The 21,262-nt window shown below is 44.4% G+C and overlaps 1 protein-coding gene across 1 annotated transcript in view; it reads left to right on the forward strand.

Annotated features, from left to right (window-relative positions):
• The window catches only part of NDFIP1 (Nedd4 family interacting protein 1), a 47,052-nt gene extending 35,624 nt beyond the window's left edge, over positions 1–11,428 (forward strand). The window contains exons 6-8 of the mRNA XM_066591237.1: positions 960–1,026; positions 4,280–4,385; positions 8,523–11,428. Coding sequence (XP_066447334.1) covers positions 960–1,026; positions 4,280–4,383 — 171 coding nt within the window. The 3' untranslated portion in view covers positions 4,384–4,385; positions 8,523–11,428. The remainder of the gene's footprint in view (positions 1–959; positions 1,027–4,279; positions 4,386–8,522) is intronic.
• Positions 11,429–21,262: the final 9,834 nt, after the last annotated feature.

Here is a 21,262-nt window from a genome sequence, read left to right on the forward strand (position 1 = left end):
GCAAGAAGAACTCTATGGGCATGCAATGGTTGAAAATTACAAAAATAAGCCATACCCGCCTCTTGTGTGGCCTGCTAGTCCCCACCGCTCCAATCTTGGAAGGAGCTTCAGCAATCGTGTACCATCATTGCATACCTGACCACCCAACCAATCACAGACTTCAGCAGTGACACTGCCGTAAACAGCACATGACTGCTGAAGCTTGTGATTGGGTGAGCAGCCATATGTACAATGTGACCGATTACGTTTTTTCCAGGATCCGATCGGAGAACCGAGGGTCCTGCATCGGACTAGGGGGTCACATGAGATGCCTTATTTTTCTATTTTCAGCCATTGCCATTTTTCACTGCTGGATAGCACCCTTTAAGTGGAGGGGAGATTAAATCACATGTGTACAAGGCCTAGGAAAGCCAAAACTCAACATTAGATATAAATCAGCAGATGGATGAGTGTCACAGCCATCTCTACTGTACATTGATTTAATCACCAGCATTACAGATAGAAGTTGGCAGATGTAATCGGAAGTTAAGAAAAAAAAAATCTAGTTGTATATAGAATGACGTGTCGGGGCACCACCGTATAATAATGGAGAATTCATAGCCGAAAAAGTCCAACAAGCAAATCAAAATTTCAGTTTATCTGTTGTCTATCAGCCATTTCTGCAGAAGAAGCAGACTGAATAATTCCAGATAATCGTCTGAAACAGTAGGATGTTGTCAGTTTCCGGCCGCTGTTAGCTATACATACTTTCTGCTGCCACCTCCCATCACTCTGCTGTGTCATGATGACTTGGTGTGATGCTCAGGCCTGACCTCTGTTGGGGAAAATGTAGATAGCAGGCCTACTAGTGTGTACCATCTCATGGAGCAGGCCATAGTATATGGCAATAGATATACAGATCTCTAGTACTCCTTCTAATTACTTTGTTGATAACTTGCTGCTTTTATATTTTCCTGCAGTTCTCTACCTACTTCCCTGGATACTTTGATGGACAGTACTGGCTCTGGTGGGTGTTCCTGGTATTGGGTAAGTATAAGTTCTGGAATATTTTTTTTTCTTTACCAAAAATAGAATTTTAGATACAAAAAGGAAGCCTGCATTCCCATGTTTGTTGTTAATAGTAAATTGTACACCGATGAAGTTGGAGAGGGCAGTTGATTTATTAAAAGGCATGTTAACATGTTATGTTTCGAATTGTCTTTTTGAATGTCTTCTTACGCCGGCTACGAGCAGCTGTACATTTGCGCCACAAACTTGCTTACTTTTTATTAGCCTTTAATACACGAATATAATTAGGGCTGTTGTCACACATGCTGAATGGTGTTGTGTTTTTGCCATGTGGCCAATTTTATTATATTGTGACTTGCCGTGGTTTGCTGTGCAAGCTGTGAAGCCAAAAGCTGCTTTTAAAAAAACAGAAAAAGTTGTGATAAAAGTGTGCATGTTTTTACCATGCCGCAATTGGCCATGGGGCAAAATGAGATATTCTGCAGGCATGAAAGCATATTTACAACTTGTCCATGCTTCACTTTCTAGGGAGATGAAAAATATAACCAATTTGAAGCAATTTTAGATGCGATTTATGCCAAATAGAGATGAGCGAGCGTACTCATTAAGGCAAATTACTCAAGCGAGTAATGCCATTTTCGAGTAAATGCCTGCTCGCCCGAAAAGATTCGGGGGCGGGCGGGGGTGAGCGGTGAGTTGCATGAGTGAGCAGGGGGGAGCGGGGCGAAAAGAGAAAGAGTTCTCTCTCTCTCTCCCCCCCCCAACCCCCCATTCACCCCCGCCGACCCCCGAATCTTTTTAGACGAGCAGGCATGTACTCGAAAATGGGGATACTCGCTCGAGTAATTTGCCTTAGCGAGTGCGCTCGCTTATCTCTAATGCCAAAATAAAATCTAAAATTAAGTAATTGATTTGGGGCATTTCTTCCTCAATCTTTGAAAAATTCTGTCTTTAATTATTTCAGACTATAACTGTAGGATGTGGAGCTCCGTGTAACTAAATACTATAATAGAATAGAAATAATAATTTCCAGGGCCATTACATCAAGAAGTGACTTATAATGTAATAAGAATGACGTTTCCTTCATGATGTCATTATGTTTGTTTTATTGTACAAAAGTAATTGGAACAAGAAATTGAACTAGAATCTAAAGTACTTATTTACATGTGTTAACACTTAGTGGGGCTCCTTTAGCCCTAATGAGATCAGATACTATCCATGGCATACATTCTACTAACATCTGACACACTTCAGCAGGTATGTCCCTCCATTCATCCTGAAACATCTGGTGTGTTCTCTCAAAGAAGATGGTTGTTGTTTATATTTCTTCACCTGACGTTCCAGTTCGTCCTAAAAATGTGCAGTTTGGGTCTCTGTGCAGCCAGTCCAATCGTGGAACATTCATATCCTCAAACCAATGTAAACCGTGTAGAATTTGTGATGAGGCGCGTTATTGTGTTGGAGGTGTGTCTGACCATTACCAGAGTATTTTAGCACAGCATTATTGTCTATACTGTCAGGGTAAACCTCCATGTTTATGGTTCTTACCCCTACAACTAGTGAACTAAGCCCATGAAACATAAAACATTGGGGGGCCATAATGGAACCTCCGCCATACTTAACTGTTGGCAGTCCACAGGCAAAAGGGATTCCCCAGGCATCCTCCACACCCAAGTACATCCATCTGATATGAAGATAGAGTAGTGTGATTTGTCACACTATAGAACATTCTTCTATTGCTCAACTTTCTAATGATGACGCTTCTTGCACCACTATAGATGGGCTGATGTACTGTCTTTGAGAGAACTTTGCCAGACGTTTGCAGGATGGATGGAGGGTAATACCAGCTGAAGTGTATCAAACATTAGTAGAAAGTATTCCGTGGATAGTATCCAATATCATTAGGACCAAAGGAGCCCCTCTAATTATTAATATACTATAAATAAATACAAAATGTACTTAAAACTCAGTGCTGTGTGGCAGGTGCGTTCTCATGATGGAAGAACCAGTAACCTATTTGCCCACACAATGCTGAGTGTTAAAGGGGTTGTCCCGCGCCGAAACGGGTTTTTTTTTTTTTAAACCCCCCCCCCCCCCCCCGTTCGGCGCGAGACAACCCCGATGCAGGGGTTAAAAAAACAACCCCCACAGCGCTTACCTGAATCCCGGCGGTCTGGCGTCTTCATACTCACCTGCTGAAGATGGCCGCCGGGATCCTCTGTCTCCATGGACCGCAGGGCTTCTGTGCGGTCCATTGCCGATTCCAGCCTCCTGATTGGCTGGAATCGGCACGTGACGGGGCGGAGCTACACGGAGCCCCATAGAGAAGAGGAGAAGACCCGGACTGCGCAAGCGCGGCTAATTTGGCCATCGGAGGGCGAAAATTAGTCGGCACCATGGAGACGAGGACGCCAGCAACGGAGCAGGTAAGTATAAAACTTTTTATAACTTCTGTATGGCTCATAATTAATGCACAATGTATATTACAAAGTGCATTATTATGGCCATACAGAAGTGTATAGACCCACTTGCTGCCGCGGGACAACCCCTTTAAGCAAAGTCAAATGAACCCTAAAAGGACAGACATATAAAAGAACAGCATATCCTATTTCTTCTTTTAGATCCAGTTCTGGTTTTGGATGAGTAATAATACATGACTAAGGGCCCTTCTACATGGAACAATTAACGTTAAAATAATCATTGAATCATGTGACAATGAACGCTAATCTTTCAGTGTAAACATGGCAATGATTGAACAGTAATCTTTTTGTTTATGGTTTGACATTAATTTTATACAGGCATATAAGTCATCATCGGTCATCCCGTGTAAAAGGCGATCGTTCAGTTGTTCGCTGATCTTTTCCGGATTCCTCTGACGGACCCACGATGGACCGATCAAGCTGGGATAAAAAACTACAAGAAAAATTGAAACCATTATCTTCCCCGCCCGCCGCCGGCAGCCAAATCTTTTCTTTCGAGCGGGCAGGTACTCGCTAAGGGTAATGCTCGATCGAGTAATTGCCCTTAGCGAGTATGCTCGCTCATCCCTATGGACGACCTTGAAAGTCAACTACTCATTCTTTCATTCCAGTGATTAATTGTTCCATGTAAAAGGCCCCTTACAACCTAATCATCCGCTTCAGTACTGGCCCGTTTCTGTGATCCCACACCACACTGATCACTCTAGTATGCTCATAGGTTGGGAATTATTATGTTATGCGGCTTGTTCCATAGAATATTATCTCATATACATGGAATGTTTTTTTCCCAGGATTCCTCTTGTTCCTTAGAGGCTTCATTAATTATGCAAAGGTTCGGAAGATGCCAGAAAACTTTTCCACCCTTCCCAGAACCAGGGTTCTCTTTATTTATTAAAGGTACAGTATCGCATTGGTCTTGTGCTGAAGCTGTACGTGTTTTACTCTATATAATTAAATACACTCAGTGCCTCCGTATTTGGGTCGCCCATACACCGGCTTGTTAAAGTAAAGATCAGCCACTGCCGCCCAGGTCAAGAGGTCCTGCTACCCCGTTGGATCAAACATCAGACTGGGAAGAAATGTGATCTGAGTGATCCTAAGCGTGCAGTAATTGCTGGTGCCAGACAGAGGGTAGGAGTATCTCACAAACTGGTGATCACCTGGGAATTTAATTCTCAAGAGTTTACAGAGAAGCAAAGCCAAAACAAAAACATCCCGTGTGTTCCAGGCCTGAGGGAGAATTCGGAAGAAGCTGGGTCTCATAAAGTCTTAGTTTCTTCTGCAGATGGTTTAAAATCTGGTATAAATCACATGAATTCAATGTGTCCATCCAGCCCTGGATCGCTGGATTACGCAGGTGGTGGTGGAATGCCGTAGGGTGTTTTACAGATTAAGCCCCTTAACCCATTAAGGACCAGGCATTGTAAATTTACGGCACCTGGTCCTGGGCTTAAAGCTTAGCCGTATGTAAAATTGTGGTGGCACTTTAAGCCTCCTGCCCTCTGCAATCAATCAGAGCAGGAATGGGTTATCAGCTGTTAGTAACAGCTGATAACCCGGAGGAGAAGGCAGGAGGGGTTTTTAACCTTTTCTGCTTCCCCGAGTACACAATGCTAACTTTCACTACGGGAGCCGGAGGGGGGATCATGTAACCTTCGGGGTTCCCTGCTACAGCAGAGCTGGAGGGTCATACTAGACCCTGGCCAGCTCTGCCAGTGACTGATGTCACCACAGGGGTTGTTTACCTCTGTACCTGGGGCTCCTATGGATGTATGCGCCCTGTAGTCGAAAACCATACATATATATCAAAACGTCTGAAACAAATAGAGGAACCCGTTCCCATACTTTATTTTAGTGTTAATATACTCATTTAAAAAATTAACTAGAAATGTTAAAAAAAAATTTTTTTTTTAGCTTTTTACCCCCAATAAAACTAAAAAATAGATTTAAAAAAGTCCGTGAAAAAGATATTAAAAAAATAGTCCTATATGTCACAGGAAAAAAAAACACAGCAAAAATAATTTTGATAGCTAAAGGAAAAAAAATAAAGCAGTAAAACCACCACATCGGAAAATCCCTTAAAAGTGTCTGGTCCTTAAGGTACAAAACAGCCTGGTCCTTAAGGGGTTAATACCTGTCAAGCAATATTAACATACTCATCTAATAGTGTCTTCTTCTGGCAGAACAACACACCATTTCCCAAAGCATAGATCTTCTCAAGCTCTTCTATCGATGGTTCATGCTGGTCTTCACTTCTGGGTGCAAAGAACCCAGAATCTGACACCAATACCAGGGTCATGTGACTGCTGCCAGTCACCCACTCCCTTCAATTAGTGATTAGCTGCAGTGGTCACATGACCTTGTGTCTGTGATATTCCTGCAGTAAAGACCTATGGAGACCAGATGCTGGTGAAACGAGTGTGGCGGAAAAGTGGTGAAGGGGATTATGTATTCTGTTATTTTGATAGCAGCAGTCTGAGCGTGTTTATTTTTCTTAAACGCCTCTAACTTTTTAGTGACGTAGCCATAATGGGCCTAAGGACATGATGACTTTAGGGGATCTCCATTTCTATTCTTGAAAAGCCAGACCGTTTTTTTATCTTTATATTTTTTTCCGTGGGTTGGTACGATTGCAACGATATCAAAATATATATATTTCTTCTTTCTTTATAAATATATATATATATATATATATATATATATATATATATATATATATATATTGTATATAATATATATATATATATATATATACACACACACACACACACATAAAAAGAAATGGGCTAAAAATATTTCATACTAATTAAAACATCCTTGGTGGTCTAAAGAAGTGGAGGGTTGAGTTTCAAGTTGACATGGACAGCCGCAGTGGCCCCAATAGTAATCATGCCCCCACTCAATGGCCTATTTATGGTGGCCCCCTGTTATCCTAGTAGTAATATTGGCCCCCAGTGGTAACCGTACCTCCGGCGGGGCAGCAACTCCATCAGGAAGTACTTTACCCTCTCTGCATGTCTCTGGGCACCACAGAGTATCACCAGCTCTGACAGTCCTTCCTGGCATCTGTCTTACTGCACTCCTTGTGTTTCGAAGGAAGTTTAATACGCAGTGGCACCCGGACCGCAGCAACGCAGAGAAAGTAAAGTACTTCTTGGTGGGTTTTCTGGTCTTCATGATCAATTACAGCACTCTTGGCAATGCACACACACACTTTTTTGCAAGATATTTTTGCTTTCTTGCCTAAAAGTGTGTCTTTTAAGTGCAAACAATATGGCGTGTTGTTTTTTTTTGCATTGCTAGATTCAAAGACCCATAACTTTATTCTTTTCTCTTGGACATATCTGTATGAGGGCTTGTTATTCATGCCGAGCTGTATTTTGTTATTGATACATACAATGTATAACTTTTTATTACTTTTTTTTGGGAGGGGGTAAAGAACCAGATCAATTCTTAGCTTTTTTGTTTTTGCAGTATAAATGACGTAAGAACTCTTTTCTGACTGTAGATATGACCACATTAATACCCCAAAATTGTATTTTTAGGTTTTTTCACTTTCGCACAATTAAAACATTTTTGGGGGAATTTTATTTGCACCGCTGAATTCAAAGATATATATTTATTTTTCCATTCATGGAGCTCGGTGAGGACTTATTTTTCACGTGGTGAGCTGAAGTTTTTATTGGTACCATTTTGGGGTACATATGCCTTTTTTAACATTTTTATTGCATTTTTGTGGATGACAAAATTAAAGAAAAGCATTTTGGCTCCCTTTTAAAAAAAAAAAAATTATTAGCATTTGTCAAACAGAATAAAAAGTGCGTTCATTTTATGGTTCAGGTTATTATAGATGCGACAATACAAAACATATATGTTCAGTTTATTGGCTGTAGCTGATTTTTTTTGGGGGGGGGCTATAAACTCTATTCTTTAAAGAAAGCCTGTCGCCTCCCTACAGCACCATAAACTAAGTTATGGTGCTGTTAGGGAAGGTGATGTATTCTTTACATTCCCCCACTCTGTGGATCCCCTGATTTACCCCTCTGAAGTGCAAGTGGCGCACAAAGTCTGACTGTTTTTTCAGAGTCTTTTCTGTGCACTCTCCCATACAAGTGTGGGTCCTTCCAAAAAACACAATAGAAGTGATTAACCCTTTCCAATCCACTGTCTGACCTCTGAAGACATTATGATTTAAGGCTGTAGAGCTCCGATGTTGGAAGACGTCCGTCGGGGTTCTCTTACTGTATATTGCCAGATTCTCTGCTCTCAGAGCCTATTCAAAGTGTCACCTCATCCAGTCACCTTTAGCCAGCATATAGTTGTACAGCCTGTTGTATAACGGCAGAAAAAAAAAAAAAAAGCCCCCTAGGAAAACCAGGATACAAATTGGATTGGAAAGGGTTAAAACAAATAATATATATTCCAAAATGGTACCAATGCAAACTGCAGCTCATCGCACAAAAAGTACGCCCTCACACAGCTCCATTCATGGAAAAATAAGAGTTGTGGATCTTTAAAGGCAAAATTTTTATTTTTTTTAAAATAAGGGCTTCTAATGTGCAAAAGTAGGAAGACCTACTTTTGTGATCTCACGCTATCCCCAGGACGTAAGTTTACGCCCTGTTGCGAGAAGTACCCCGCTCCCAGGACGCAAACTTACGCCCTGGAGCGGGAAGGGGTTAATGGTACCAATAAAAGCTACATCTCACCCCGCAGTGAACAAGCCATTATATGTGGCTATGTCAACAGAGGCACTTTTGAAAAGTGGAGACAAAAAAGTTCCTGATTTACCAAACTAGGCAGCATCCTTAAGGGGTTAAACATCTCAGCGAAATGAGAAAAGTACATGATAACCTTTTAGCTTTGCTGTAGATGTGCAGCGACATGAACACCGTGTCCTGTAACGTCCTGTGACTTCACGCACGTCGGCTGTTGACCACGTGATGCATATATTACATTCTGCTGTATTTGCCCCGTATAAGGGAAGCAGACACTATTATTGGGGTGACCTTCTATATCCGTTTTTCATTGCAGTGTTTTCGTCCCTGCCTTCCTGCCTCTACAGAAACCCCATACCTACTGACGGGCAGCAATGGCGTCTGCAGGAAGAGACTCCTAGTTCTAAACACTGAAGATTGAGAAAAACAAATCTGGTTTATAAAAGAAATGAAAAAAAAAGTTCTTTATAATAACTAAACAACATCCATAGGCAAAGTTACTGGCGAAGAGGAAGGAGAAAATAAGCATTTCCTTTTTGTTTGTTTATAGGTGTAAACTTTGAATAGTTCTTGCAGAATTTTGTTGTTATTCTTCTGGAATCATTAGTGGCTACTGTTAAATCAAAGCTATTGCAATCAAGTTTGTGAAGTACTAATAAAGCCTTATATATTGTTTGTAAGACACAAAGAGAACATTGACCTGCACTCCTTCTGCCAGCAGAGGGCAGTCTCGCTTTATCTTGTTTTTCCATATTCTTCATCTGACTGCCGTACAGATGTTTTTTGTGTGTTGTATCGTGTTCTGCTTTGGGGGAAAAGTTATAAAGGCTTTAGATATTGCCATATAATTCTTAATTTTACAGTGCAATCTCTAGATTATACTAGACTTGCTTTTGCAATTGAAGGATATTTGGAATGAAGACGTTCTATTCCTAGTATATATATATAGATCTCCATATAGGTATTCACATTAAATTGTTACCTGTCATCTGAGCACAGTGGACTTTCAATTTGCTATTTGTCATATCGGATATTATGTTGAGAGGTTTCATTCTTATGGATATTAAAAAAAAAATAGCCACCTCTACTGTATAAGGTATATGGACGTAATGTGATGTTAAGCCCAAGATACGTCCAGAAATGCTCTATTAGTCCTGCATGAATCACTGTCGAGTCAACGGTTTTCTTTTTTGATTACATTCGTGACATCATAAAGAAACAAATATATAATAGTTCAGTTATAGTAGATATAAAAAGTTTTTTTTTTTTTACTCAAAAGAGGTTATCCAGTTGTAAACTATTAATGGCCTATCCTCTTATCCTCAGGACAGGTCATCAAAAGAAGATCGTCAGTTGCCCAGGACCACCACCATCAGCTGTTTGCCGAAATCAGTGCACTAAGCTAATTTCTGCAGGAAGCAGACGGCTCTGTTCTTGAAATGAATGGGAACTTGGCCTGCAATACCAAGCCTGGCCACTGCTGTAGGAACAGAGCTGTCTGCTTTCTGCAGAAATCAGCTCAGTGTACTGAATTGCTGGTGATGATCGGCGAGGTCCCTGACCCCAGCTGATCTATTTATGACCTATCCTAAGAATGGGACATAAATAGTTTACAACTGGACAATCCATTTTAAAGGGGGTTCAATCTATCCAGATAATAGGGGCTTATATGTGCAGTACTTGGAGATATCCACTTGCATTCAGTGGAAAACATGTACTGGCTGTTCATAAGAACATCCAACATATCTCCTAAGAATGAAAAGTACGCAGCGGACAGCAGCAGTGTCCATCATTACTTACCTGTATCTAGGTGCGGTATACATGAAAATGCAGCTCATTATGATGACATGCCAAATGTTTTCGGATTGGTAGCAAATGCAATAAATTTTCTTAAGGCTGGAATCATGCAAGCAATTTTTGATGTAGCTGTTCAAGTAATGTACATAAGAATCGAAAAGAGGAGAAAAGCACCAGTTTTGTCTTTATACTTTTTCTTCTTTTTTATTCCACTTTTGGCCTTGGCTAAAAACAATTGCATGTGTGATTCCAGCCTAATATAGGAGTAGACCACTGCTGCATGTAATATTCAGATGAGAGGAAGTCCTGAAAATGTCCCCTTGTCTATAAGTGCACCCAATAAAACTTTTTCCTTTTATGTTACTGGAACTGATAAATATTCTAGAGATTTAACTGGATGAGCTGAAAGCAGCCGGCGGGTTGCAAAATGATAGCCCAAATCTGGACTAGTCCAACTGGAATCCAATTCATAAAAATGAGAACCCCCAAGATTGGGTATTTAATGATGAAATCCCACTAACCCTTATGACATCCGCTCACACCGGAGGACTCTATAGACTTGGACCTCCATTAGTATCCATATGGAGCAACAAAATCCCCTTATAGAATGTTATGATGAGAGATTTCCGGTGATGCAAAAAGGGGCTTGGCTGTTCTATAATTTTAGGAATTGGCGGAGGTCTGAGCTGATGTGATCGGATTGATCTCCATGATCAGAAGATTGCTGTAGGGTTTCCCTTTAACTATACGTGATCCTTTTTGTAATCTTCTCTGGTAAAGGAAATATTGCACATGTCACTGTCCTTTGCTTTATCCTGCCACTAACACATGGTGACGGCAGACATACTCACTTGTGAACCAATAGTCTTTGCTATCTCCGTTCCATACTGCTAACGGTATTGATGGATACCCTTTCTTGAATTCTGTCCTGTCTGTTGAGTATCCTCTTCTGTACTTTCAACAACCTACACATTAGGATTTCATATTTAACGTGTTAACTAACCTAGAAAAGCCATTACTTTGCAATTTGTCAGGAAATCATTTCCATCCAAGAAATTTAGACTATTGGATAAATGTGAATATTACAAATTCATGGTATTCTATGGCAGCCACTGGCAGTAGAAGATGGCATCTCGACTCAAGGCATAGTCTGCTGTCCTTGGCTTTAACCTGCACATTGGGACTTGACACAGCCCAGTCACCTGGAAAAGAAGTAGCTGGATGTATTTTTTATTTAACATGGATTGGGTGGGGGTACTAGAGAACATACGTGTACTTTCATGTGCTTTTAAAATCTGTAAGTAAAGCATTCGCTTTTTGTGTAGACTGATATGCACCTTTATTTGCCAGGAGGCAATTCACTTTAAAATTTTACTATGTTAAAAGTGTAAATATAGCAGAACATTAATAAATGTCACTTATGTAGCCATTCTCAGAGTACATTTATTAATATGTGTTTAAGAGTCAACATGTCTTTACCAAGCTGTCCTCTGAGGCAAAACATGCTTTCCATCTGGAATCATATACTCTAATATCAACTTCCCATGAATTACTCAAACACCTTCTTTTTTTTTTTTTTTTTTTTAAGATATACAGATTAGAAGCTTAAAAAAAAGTCCAATCTTCCTCTGGCTATAGATATAATGCATATATTCATTCTACTGCCATGGGATACTTCTTGGTGTGAATAGAGAATACTTTTGTTCCTCTATGTAAAAATATGCAGGAAGCATGCACACCATTTGGACATCTCTTAGAAACACTCTGCAGGAGATTGATCAAAAATAGTGGAAGCAAAAAGCAGACGAGTGTGCCAAAATCATCACTCAAGTTGCAATACCAGACTCAACATATGGACAAAAATGTTTCTGGAAAAAAGCAGACCCTTTTTTAAAATATTGGCCCAGCCCTTTAAGAGTTTTGCCTGTCAGCCAATAGGATACAAGTTATTTATGTTTCCTGCTCAGGTAATTCCTGACTTGGTCCTTATTTGGATGAATTTTTAGAGACTATCATGCACAAAAAGAAAATATCTCGTTAACCATCCTTTAGTGCTCCTTCACACTGGCGAGCACAATATTGGGTCGTGATTCACGGCTTGATATTGCACTTGCCATTATGTGAAAGCCCCGTGGATGTGAGGCGTTTTCATGTGAAAACAGCCTTGCATCACTGCAGATATTAAGGGAATCCCTGTCACAGCCACAGCAGAGGATTGCAGAGTTCTCCCATTGCTTTCAATGGGGCAGGCGCTGCTGCCACTTGCCCCATTGAAAACAATGGGCGATATGGCAGAAAGATAGAACATGCCGCGATTTGTTTCCTGCATATCATCGCCTTGCGGTGCCATACAGGAAAATATTGCTAACGTGAATGAATCCATTCAAAAGAATGGGGTTCATATTTGTGCGTCTCGCAATGCACAAATCTTGCATGATTTTCTCGCAAGCTTGCAGGCACACAGGCCTGTAGAGTCTTTTAGCCCTTTTACATGGGCCGACAATCGTTTAAATATCAGATCAGTGGTACACTGAGTCCCGTAACCCTCACAATCAGCAGTTTGAAAGGCCACAATAATTGGCTAATGCTCCTTTTACACAGGACGACAGTCGTCTAAATGACTGTGTGATGTCACCGCTAAGGTCGTTAGTGCTCATGCAGAGCGTTTAGACAGACGGACTTTGCCAATGGCTTCTCACTCAGCATTTTGAAGCTGACAGGTAGCATTTACACAGCACGAGAAGCCAACAATAGTTTTAATGCTCACTGAAAGTCAGCAATAAATACTTCCAAATGAATATTGTGCAGTTTTTTGGGGTTTTTTTGTATTTATGCTGCACTCTTATCACTCAAATTTGTTTGTTTGAACGAATTTTGAGCAATAATCGTCCCTTGTAATTGGCCCATTACTGAGAAGCACAGCTTGACTTTGAATCAATTAAAAAGGACTAGACAAACACCAGTTACTTAGACGATTTATGTGAAAGTTTATAATACCTAACTCCATTTCATAAATTTACATAATGTGATTGTTCCCAGTAAGAGAAACCAAGTAATCTTCTAGATACGATACCTTTTAATGGCTAGAAAAAAAAAAATACATGATGCTATAGCGAGCTTTCCAACCTACTCAGGGTTTTTCTCAAACATAATGCCTGAGGAAGAATCCTAAGTAGGTTCAAAAGCTCACTATAACATCATGTATTTTTGTTAGCCATTAAAAGGTATCATATCTAGAAGGTTACTTGGTTTCTCTCACTGAGAACAATCACACTTTGCTCTACTGGCTAACACCGGACCAAACGTTTTTCGTTTTACATATTGATGTCCCACAGATTTTGAGTTAAAATTTCAGTACTCTGCGACTTAAGGCCCATTTAGACGGGACGAATGTCAGGCAAAGGATACCTCACACTCGTCCTTGTGTGTGCTCGCTCCAGTGCTGAGCTACTTTCGCTGGCTCGCGGCTAGCGGGGGGGGGGGGGGGGGGGGGGGGGGGGGGGGGGCGGGGAGGCTGCAGGAGATTTCACTTCTCGCTCTCCCCCGCCCCTCTCTATTGACTTAACATAGCCATAAACAATGGACGATGAGCTTGAACGATAATCGTTTAGTGTAAATAGCAGCTGTTAAGTATTGAACAACCGCTATGTTAAGTCAATGGAGAGGGGTAGAGGAATCTCCTTCAGCCGCTCCGCTGAGAGCCAGCAAAACTAGCTCCCGTGCAGCAGATGAGAGCGAGTGTGTGTGGGGACGACTGTCAGGCATCGTTTGCCTAACATTCGTCCTGCCTAAATGGGCCTTTATTCACTAAAAATCTTTCTGAGAACCCCTGCAGGTTAATTAAAGCAACCTCAAAAATTTCTCTAATGTGCAATTCCAGAATTCAATCCAAGAACCTCAGGATAGATTTCTGAGCAGTCTTTACAGATCCTTTTTTTGAACCTTTACAATCTTACTACAACGGTGAGGCTGGCCATACATAGCCAAACCATGCCTACTTGCGGTACTCAGTAGTCAAACAACTTTGTGATCAAGTCATGCCACTGTTGGCCATTGCAGGTGAGCAGGTTTTCGGTCAGATGTGCCATTGGACTATGCCTCCTTGCTCTCAAGCTTCTGATTCTAGAAATGTTTTATTTTTAGTAGCTGTTGACACAGCCCAGGAAGTAAAATTTAGATTTTTATTCACTTTCCCTAAATACAAATTAGGGGAGATTGGACCATTTTCCAGCTTTTCCTTCCAGAATTTTTCCCCAGTCGTCTCCACGACAGCACCAATTGAGATTGCCTCCTCCTGATAGGACAGGAACACACTGAGAGGTTAAAAGCTCCCCCCCTTCCCCACTTTCCTCAGTGGATTCCTGTCCTGCCAGGAGGCAGGATCTCTGATAGGGGCTGGTGGAGAAGCCAGCCAGGATTACTTACAGGCGGATTGGAGGGCAGTGGGTCAGCCTGTCCTCCCTTCCAAGCCAGACGACTCCCGTGACGCCACATGGGGTGGTAACCCCCGGGCCAGGTTCCTCCCGCGGCGACCCATGGGGGGTACAGAGCGGGAGCCTCAGTCCCCCTCGTCCTCCCTGCAGAAGTTACATCGCGGCGCTCCAGGAAGCGCTTCGACGGTGGGGGTGGGGCGCCGCGTCACGTGTCCAGCGCAATGACGTCATCGCGTCTGCATCCGGAGGGGGTAGGGCTTAGCGCAGGAGCGCGAAAATTAAAAAAAAAAAAAAGGAACCTGAGAGAAGCCAGAACAAACCAGCACTACAGGTCGCAGGGTGTCTGCAGCACCGGTATAGTAATGAGTGCTCCAGCCCCAGAGACAGCTGAAACCTCAGCCTCAGCGGCCGTAAGTAGCCAGTGCGGCAAAAAATACAATGCAAATATCCAGTGTATTGTGTATGGAAAAATTGCATATTTACCCGCAAAAATTTTTGCTTTATTTGTCAGGGGGATAAAAAAGACATCCCCCCCCCCCCCCCCCAGAACAAAACTTAGAAAATGCGTGGAATGCGGGATAAAACTGCCAGCTACGTACCAGAGGCCTCTATGCAAGGCATGCGTAGCTAGGCTAGTCAAAGAGGAATCGGGGGGATTCATGGAGGACGTTAGGAAGCTGGTGAAAGAAGAGGTTAGATCAGCCCTAACGTCACAGCTGGCGCCGCCAGCGAAACGCCAGAAAAGGGCGTATGTTCCTGAAGAGCCTTCTGACTCCGAGAGTTCTATCGGGTCGGAGCAAGAGGAACAGGCGGCCGAGGAGTCCTCAGATGAGGAGGACTACAAAAGATACTTATTCCATCAGGACGACTTAACGGAATTGATTAAGTCAGTCAGGGCTACACTAAAAATGGAAGAGCCCAGAGAACCACGTACCCTACAAGATGAGATATTCGGGGGACTAGGGGAGAGGCGCAAGCATACCTTCCCTGTCCACAAGAATATCACCAAAATAATCCAGAAAGAGTGGAGGAAACCAGACGCAAGCTCCTTCTCCACTAGAGGGGTAAAAAGAAGGTACCCATTCGAGGAGGAAGTTTGCGCAAGCTGGGAGGAGGTACCTAAGGTAGACGTCCCAGTGGCCAAAGTAGCCAGGAAAACGACCCTGCCCTTTGAGGACGCCGCACAGTTAAAAGATCCCATGGATCGCAAAGCTAAGGGCCTTCTAAAGAAATCATGGGAGGCAGTGGCAAACATACTTAGGCCAGGGATCGCAGCCACTTGTGTGGCGCGAACTCTGGGGGTATGGCTAGAACAGCTGGAGCTACACTTAACCAATAAAATGCCAAGGGAACAGATCCTAACCAATAAGACACCTAACCAATAAGACGCCGAGGGAACAGATCCCAAATTTCCTTCCGATCCTGCGTATGGCAACAAATTTCCTAGCGGACGCCGCGGCCGAAACTGTCAAACTCTTGACGAAAGCTACAGCCCGGTCTAACTCAGCCAGAAGAGTGTTATGGCTGAAATCGTGGTCAGGCGACCTAGCCTCAAAAAATTAGCTATGCGCCCCCCCGTTCTACGGCCAGTTTTTGTTCGGACCGGACCTTGACAAGATTCTAGAGAAGGCGGCCGACAAAAAGAAGGGATTCCCGGAAGAAAAGCCACAGAGAGGGAAGACCTTCTTCCGGGCCCCAGTGCAACAGCCCGAGGCCTACCGAGGCAAGGGCAAGACAGGCCGCTGGAGTTACCCCAAGGGGGGCAGAGGAAGGAACATCCTCTTTAACCCCCACCAGGGGGAGCCAAAGCAGAGACCCTGACGCCATCCCCATAGGGGCAAAGCTGGGGAGCTTTGTGGATCAATGGGCCGCGATTTCCGAAGGCCCATGGATCCCAAAGATCTTACAGCAGGAATACCGGATAGAGCTGGTGTCCCTCCCCAGAAGAAAATTCATTATCACGGGAGGCTCCAAACAACAGTTACACCTACTAAGGCAAAGCGTTCGGGACCTGCAACAACTAAATGCAATATCCCCCGTACCGCAAAATGAGGAAACCCAGGGCCATTATTCCAGGCTCTTCCTAGTAAGGAAAGCCTGCAGGAAACAGCGGATGATAGTGAACCTGAAACCTCTGAACACCTGCATCAGATACAGAAAATTCAAGATGGAGTCCATCTCCTCAACGATAAAGTTGATTCCCAAAGGAGCCTACATGGCATCCATCGATTTAAAGGATGCTTATTTCCACGTACCGATCCACGAGGGGTCCCGGAAATACCTAAGGTTCGCAGTGGATATGGGCAAAGGAATAGAGCACCATCAATTCAGATGCCTGCCCTTCGGGATCTCCTCAGCACCCAGAATCTTCACCAAAATTATGGCAGAGGTAGCCGCCTACCTGAGGAAGAAGTCGGTCCTAATAGTACCCTACCTGGACGATATTTTAATAATAGCAGAGTCAAGAGAACTCCTAACAAAACACCTGGGGATAGTGCTAGAACTTCTCCAGTCCTTAGGATGGATCATAAACTGGGAAAAATCCAGCCTAGATCCCGACAAACAGAAAACGTTTCTGGGTATAACGCTCGACTCAGAGTCGCAATGCTCCTGCCTACCCGAGGAGAAAATACAAAACATCCGACGGCTAGTCGAAACCTTTCTACGGAGACGATTATGCACAATTCAGGAAGCCATGTCTCTCCTGGGAAGCTTGACGTCATGCATTCCAGGAGTGGCATGGGCCCAGGCTCACACCAGAGCCCTGCAAGCCTCAGTCCTATCCACGTGGGACAAAAGGCAGTCCTCTCTAGGGACAAGAATGGACATCCCAAGCGCGGTGAAAAGATCCCTGCGTTGGTGGACATCCCCAGAGAACCTGCGGAGAGGGGTTCATTGGCTACAAACCCAGCCACTCACATCACAATGGATGCAAGCGCCTGGGGATGGGGAGCGCATGTGGGGAACCAGTTCTTTCAGGGCCCATGGCCTCAAAGGACAAAAGAACAGTCCTCAAATTACAGGGAACTACAGGCCGTATGGCAGGTCCTACAGCAGTTAGGGAACTCCCTACGGGACCAGCATATAAAGATACTGTCAGACAATATCACCGCGGTCGCCCATATACGACACGAAGGGGGCACAAGATCTCCCGCCCTGCAAAACATCGCACAGAAAATTTTCCACTGGGCAGAGGGCCGGATCCTCTCGATCACGGCAACCCATTTGAAGGGGACGCTAAACCAAAAAGCGGACTTTCTCAGCAGGAGGCAAATAGACCCAGGAGAATGGTCTCTCTCCCTGAAAGCATTCAGAATCCTGATCAACCAGTGGGGGACCCCACAATTGGACCTGTTCACAACCAGGGAAAAGGCCAAAGTAAGCAATTTCTTCTCCCTCCGGCCAGGAGATCGTCCGACAGCAGTAGACGCCCTAGGCCAAGACTGGGGAGAGGGGCTGGTGTACGCCTTTCCTCCTATACCGTTGATCCCCAGAGTCTTACAACATTTCAGAACCCAGGTATGCACACTAATCCTGGTGACCCCTTTCTGGCCCAAAAGAAGCTGGTTCGGTCTTCTAGCAACATTGAGCGTCCAGGACCCAGTCACCTTCCCTACCTGGACAGATCTTCTATTGCAGGGGCCACTGAACCATCCGAGCCTAGACAAACTCCACTTAACAGCATGGCTCTTGAGGAATCCTCACTAAAAGAGAAGGGATTCTCAGAGAGAGTAGTAGAAACATTAATGTCCAGCAGAAAAATGACTACCCACCTTATCTACCAGAAAGTTTGGAGAAGGTTTTCCTCATGGAGACAGGGAAGGGATCGCGGGGATTCTATCCCGGACATCCCTCTAACCTTAGAGTTCTTGCAGGAGGGCCTAGAGATGGGCCTCTCTCCAAGCACCCTGAAGGTCCAGGTCGCAGCCCTTAGCGCCATATGTGACACAAAGTTCGCAGACAACAGATGGGTCAACAGGTTCCTAGCAGCAGCAACTAGATTACGGCCTAGGCCCATAAATCTTTTTCCAGACTGGAACCTTAATTGGGCCCTAAGGGCCATGACAACGGTACCATTCGAGCCGATCGAAGCACTACCCATAAAAATGCTTACTATCAAGACCATTTTCTTAGTAGCCATCACCTCCGCAAGACGGGTTAGCGAGCTGCAGGCCTTGTCCATTCGCCACCCGTTCCTGAAAATCTCGGACACCAAATTAGTATTTAAAACGGACCCGGCGTTTATGCCAAAAGTAGTATCACATTTTCATAGTAATCCCCTCATTTTTTAGTAAACCTAAAAACGAGGAAGAAAAAACCCTAAGCTGCCTGGAGAGCAGGAGAGCAGTCCTAGGCTACATAGATGCGACAAGCCACTGGAGACGGGACGACAAACTGTTCGTCCAGTTCAGTGGCCCAAATAAAGGGAGCAAAGCAGCGAACAGCTCCATAGCCAGGTGGATCCGCCTAGCCATCATAGAGTCCTATAAGGCCCTCGGGAAGGAAATCCCTTTAGCTCTTAAAGCCCATTCTACAAGGGCAGTAGCATCCTCATGGGCCGAACATAGCTCAGCTTCGGTCGAGCAGATATGCAAAGCCGCAGTCTGGAAGAAACCCCACACGTTCGTTAAACACTATAGGGTAAAAGTGCAGCAGGACGAGGACATGGCCTTCGGCCACAAAGTCCTCTTGGCAGCAATCCCACCCTAAGGAAACTTTAGTTGGTACTAGAGCTGAGCGAGCACCAAAATGCTCGGGTGCTCGTTACTCGGGACGAAATTTTCGCGATGCTCGAGGGTTCGTTTCGAGTACCGAACCCCATTGAAGTCAATGGGCGACCCGAGCATTTTTGTATATCGCCGATGCTCGCTAAGGTTTCCATTTGTGAAAATCTGGGCAATTCAAGAAAGTGATAGGAACGACACAGCAACGGATAGGGCAGGCGAGGGGCTACATGTTGGGCTGCATCTCAAGTTCCCAGGTCCCACTATTAAGCCACAATAGCGGCAAGAGTGCCCCCCCCCCCAACAATTTTTACTTCTGAAAAACCCTCATTAGCAATGCATACCTTAGCTAAGCACCACACTACCTCCAACAAAGCACAATCACTGCCTGCATGACACTCCGCTGCCACTTCTCCTAGGTTACATAATGACCAACCCCCCCCCCCCCGCACGACCCAGTGTCCACAGCGCAGACCAAAGTGTCCCTGCGCAGCCTTCAGCTGCCCTCATGCCACACCATCCTCATGTCTATTTATAAGTGCGTCTGCCATGAGGAGGAACCGCAGGCACACACTGCAGAGGGTTGGCACGGCTAGGCAGCGACCCTTTTTAAAAGGGGCGGGGCGATAGCCCACAATGCTGTACAGAAGCAATGAGAAATATAATCCTGTGCCACCGCCATCAGGAGCTGCACACGTGGGCATAGCAATGGGGAACCTATGTGCCACACACTATTCATTCTGTCAAGGTGTCTGCATGCCCCAGTCAGACTGCGTTTTTTTATAAATAGTCACAGGCAGGTACAACTCCGCAATGGGAATTCCGTGTGCACCCACAGCATGGGTGGCTCCCTGGAACCCACCGGCTATACATAAATGTATCCCATTGCAGTGCCCTGGACAGCAGAGCTAACGTCAGATTAAATGCAGGTGGGCTTCTGCCCACACTGCATACCCCAACCTGACCGGGGTTTTTAATTCATAGACACAGGCAGGTACATCTCCCTATTGTGAAGTCCCTGTGGACCGACAGAATGGGTGGGTGCGAGGAAGCCACCGGCGGTACATAAATATATCCCATTGCATTGCCCATCACAGCTGAGGTAATGTCATGTTTAATGCAGGTGGGCTTCGGCCCACACTGCATGCCCCAGTCAGACTGGGGTTCTTTATAAATAGACACAGGCAGGTACAACTCCCTATTGTGAAGTCCGTGTGGACCGACAGCATGGGAGGGTCCCAGGAAGCCACAGGCGGTACATAAATATATCCCATTGCAGTGCCCAGCACAGCTGAGGTAACGTCATGTTTAATGCAGGTGGGCTTCGGCCCACACTGCATGCCCCAGTCAGACTGGGGTTCTTTAGAAGTGGACACATGCAGTTACAACTCCGTGTGGACCGACAGCATGGCTGGGTGCCAGGAAGCCACCGGCGGTACATAAATATATCCCATTGCAGTGCCCAGCACAGCTGATGTAACGTCAGCTTTAATGCAGGTGGGCAAAAAATTAATTGGATTACACTGTAGGCGAGGGCCCCAAAAAATTGGTGTACCAACAGTACTAATGTACGTCAGAAAAATTGCCCATGCCCAACCAAGAGGGCAGGTGAAACCCATTAATCGCTTTGGTTAATGTGGCTTAATTTGTAACTAGGCCTGGAGGCAGCCCAGTTAAAATAAAAATTGGTTCAGGTACAAGTTTCAACGCTTTTAATGAGCACTGAAACGTATAAAAATTGTTTACAAAAATTATATGACTGAGCCTTGTGGGCCTAAGAAAAATTGCCCGTTCGGCGTGATTACGTCAGGTTTCAGGAGAAGGAGCAGGAGGAGGAGGATGAATATTATACACAGATTGATGAAGCTAAAAGGTCCATGTTTTTGATGGTGATAGAGAACAATGCTTCCATCCGCGGGTGCAGCCTACGTATTGTTTAGGTATCGCTGCCGTCTGCTGGTGGAGAAGAGAAGTCTGGGGAAATCCAGGCTTTGTTCATCTTGATGAGTGTAAGCCTGTCGGCACTGTCGGTTGGCAGGCGGGTACGCTTATCTGTGATGATTCCCCCAGCCGCACTAAACACCCTCTCTGACAAGACGCTA

The sequence above is a fragment of the Eleutherodactylus coqui genome, chromosome 2 (genome assembly GCF_035609145.1).
Source record: "Eleutherodactylus coqui strain aEleCoq1 chromosome 2, aEleCoq1.hap1, whole genome shotgun sequence".
Lineage (NCBI taxonomy): Eukaryota > Metazoa > Chordata > Amphibia > Anura > Eleutherodactylidae > Eleutherodactylus > Eleutherodactylus coqui.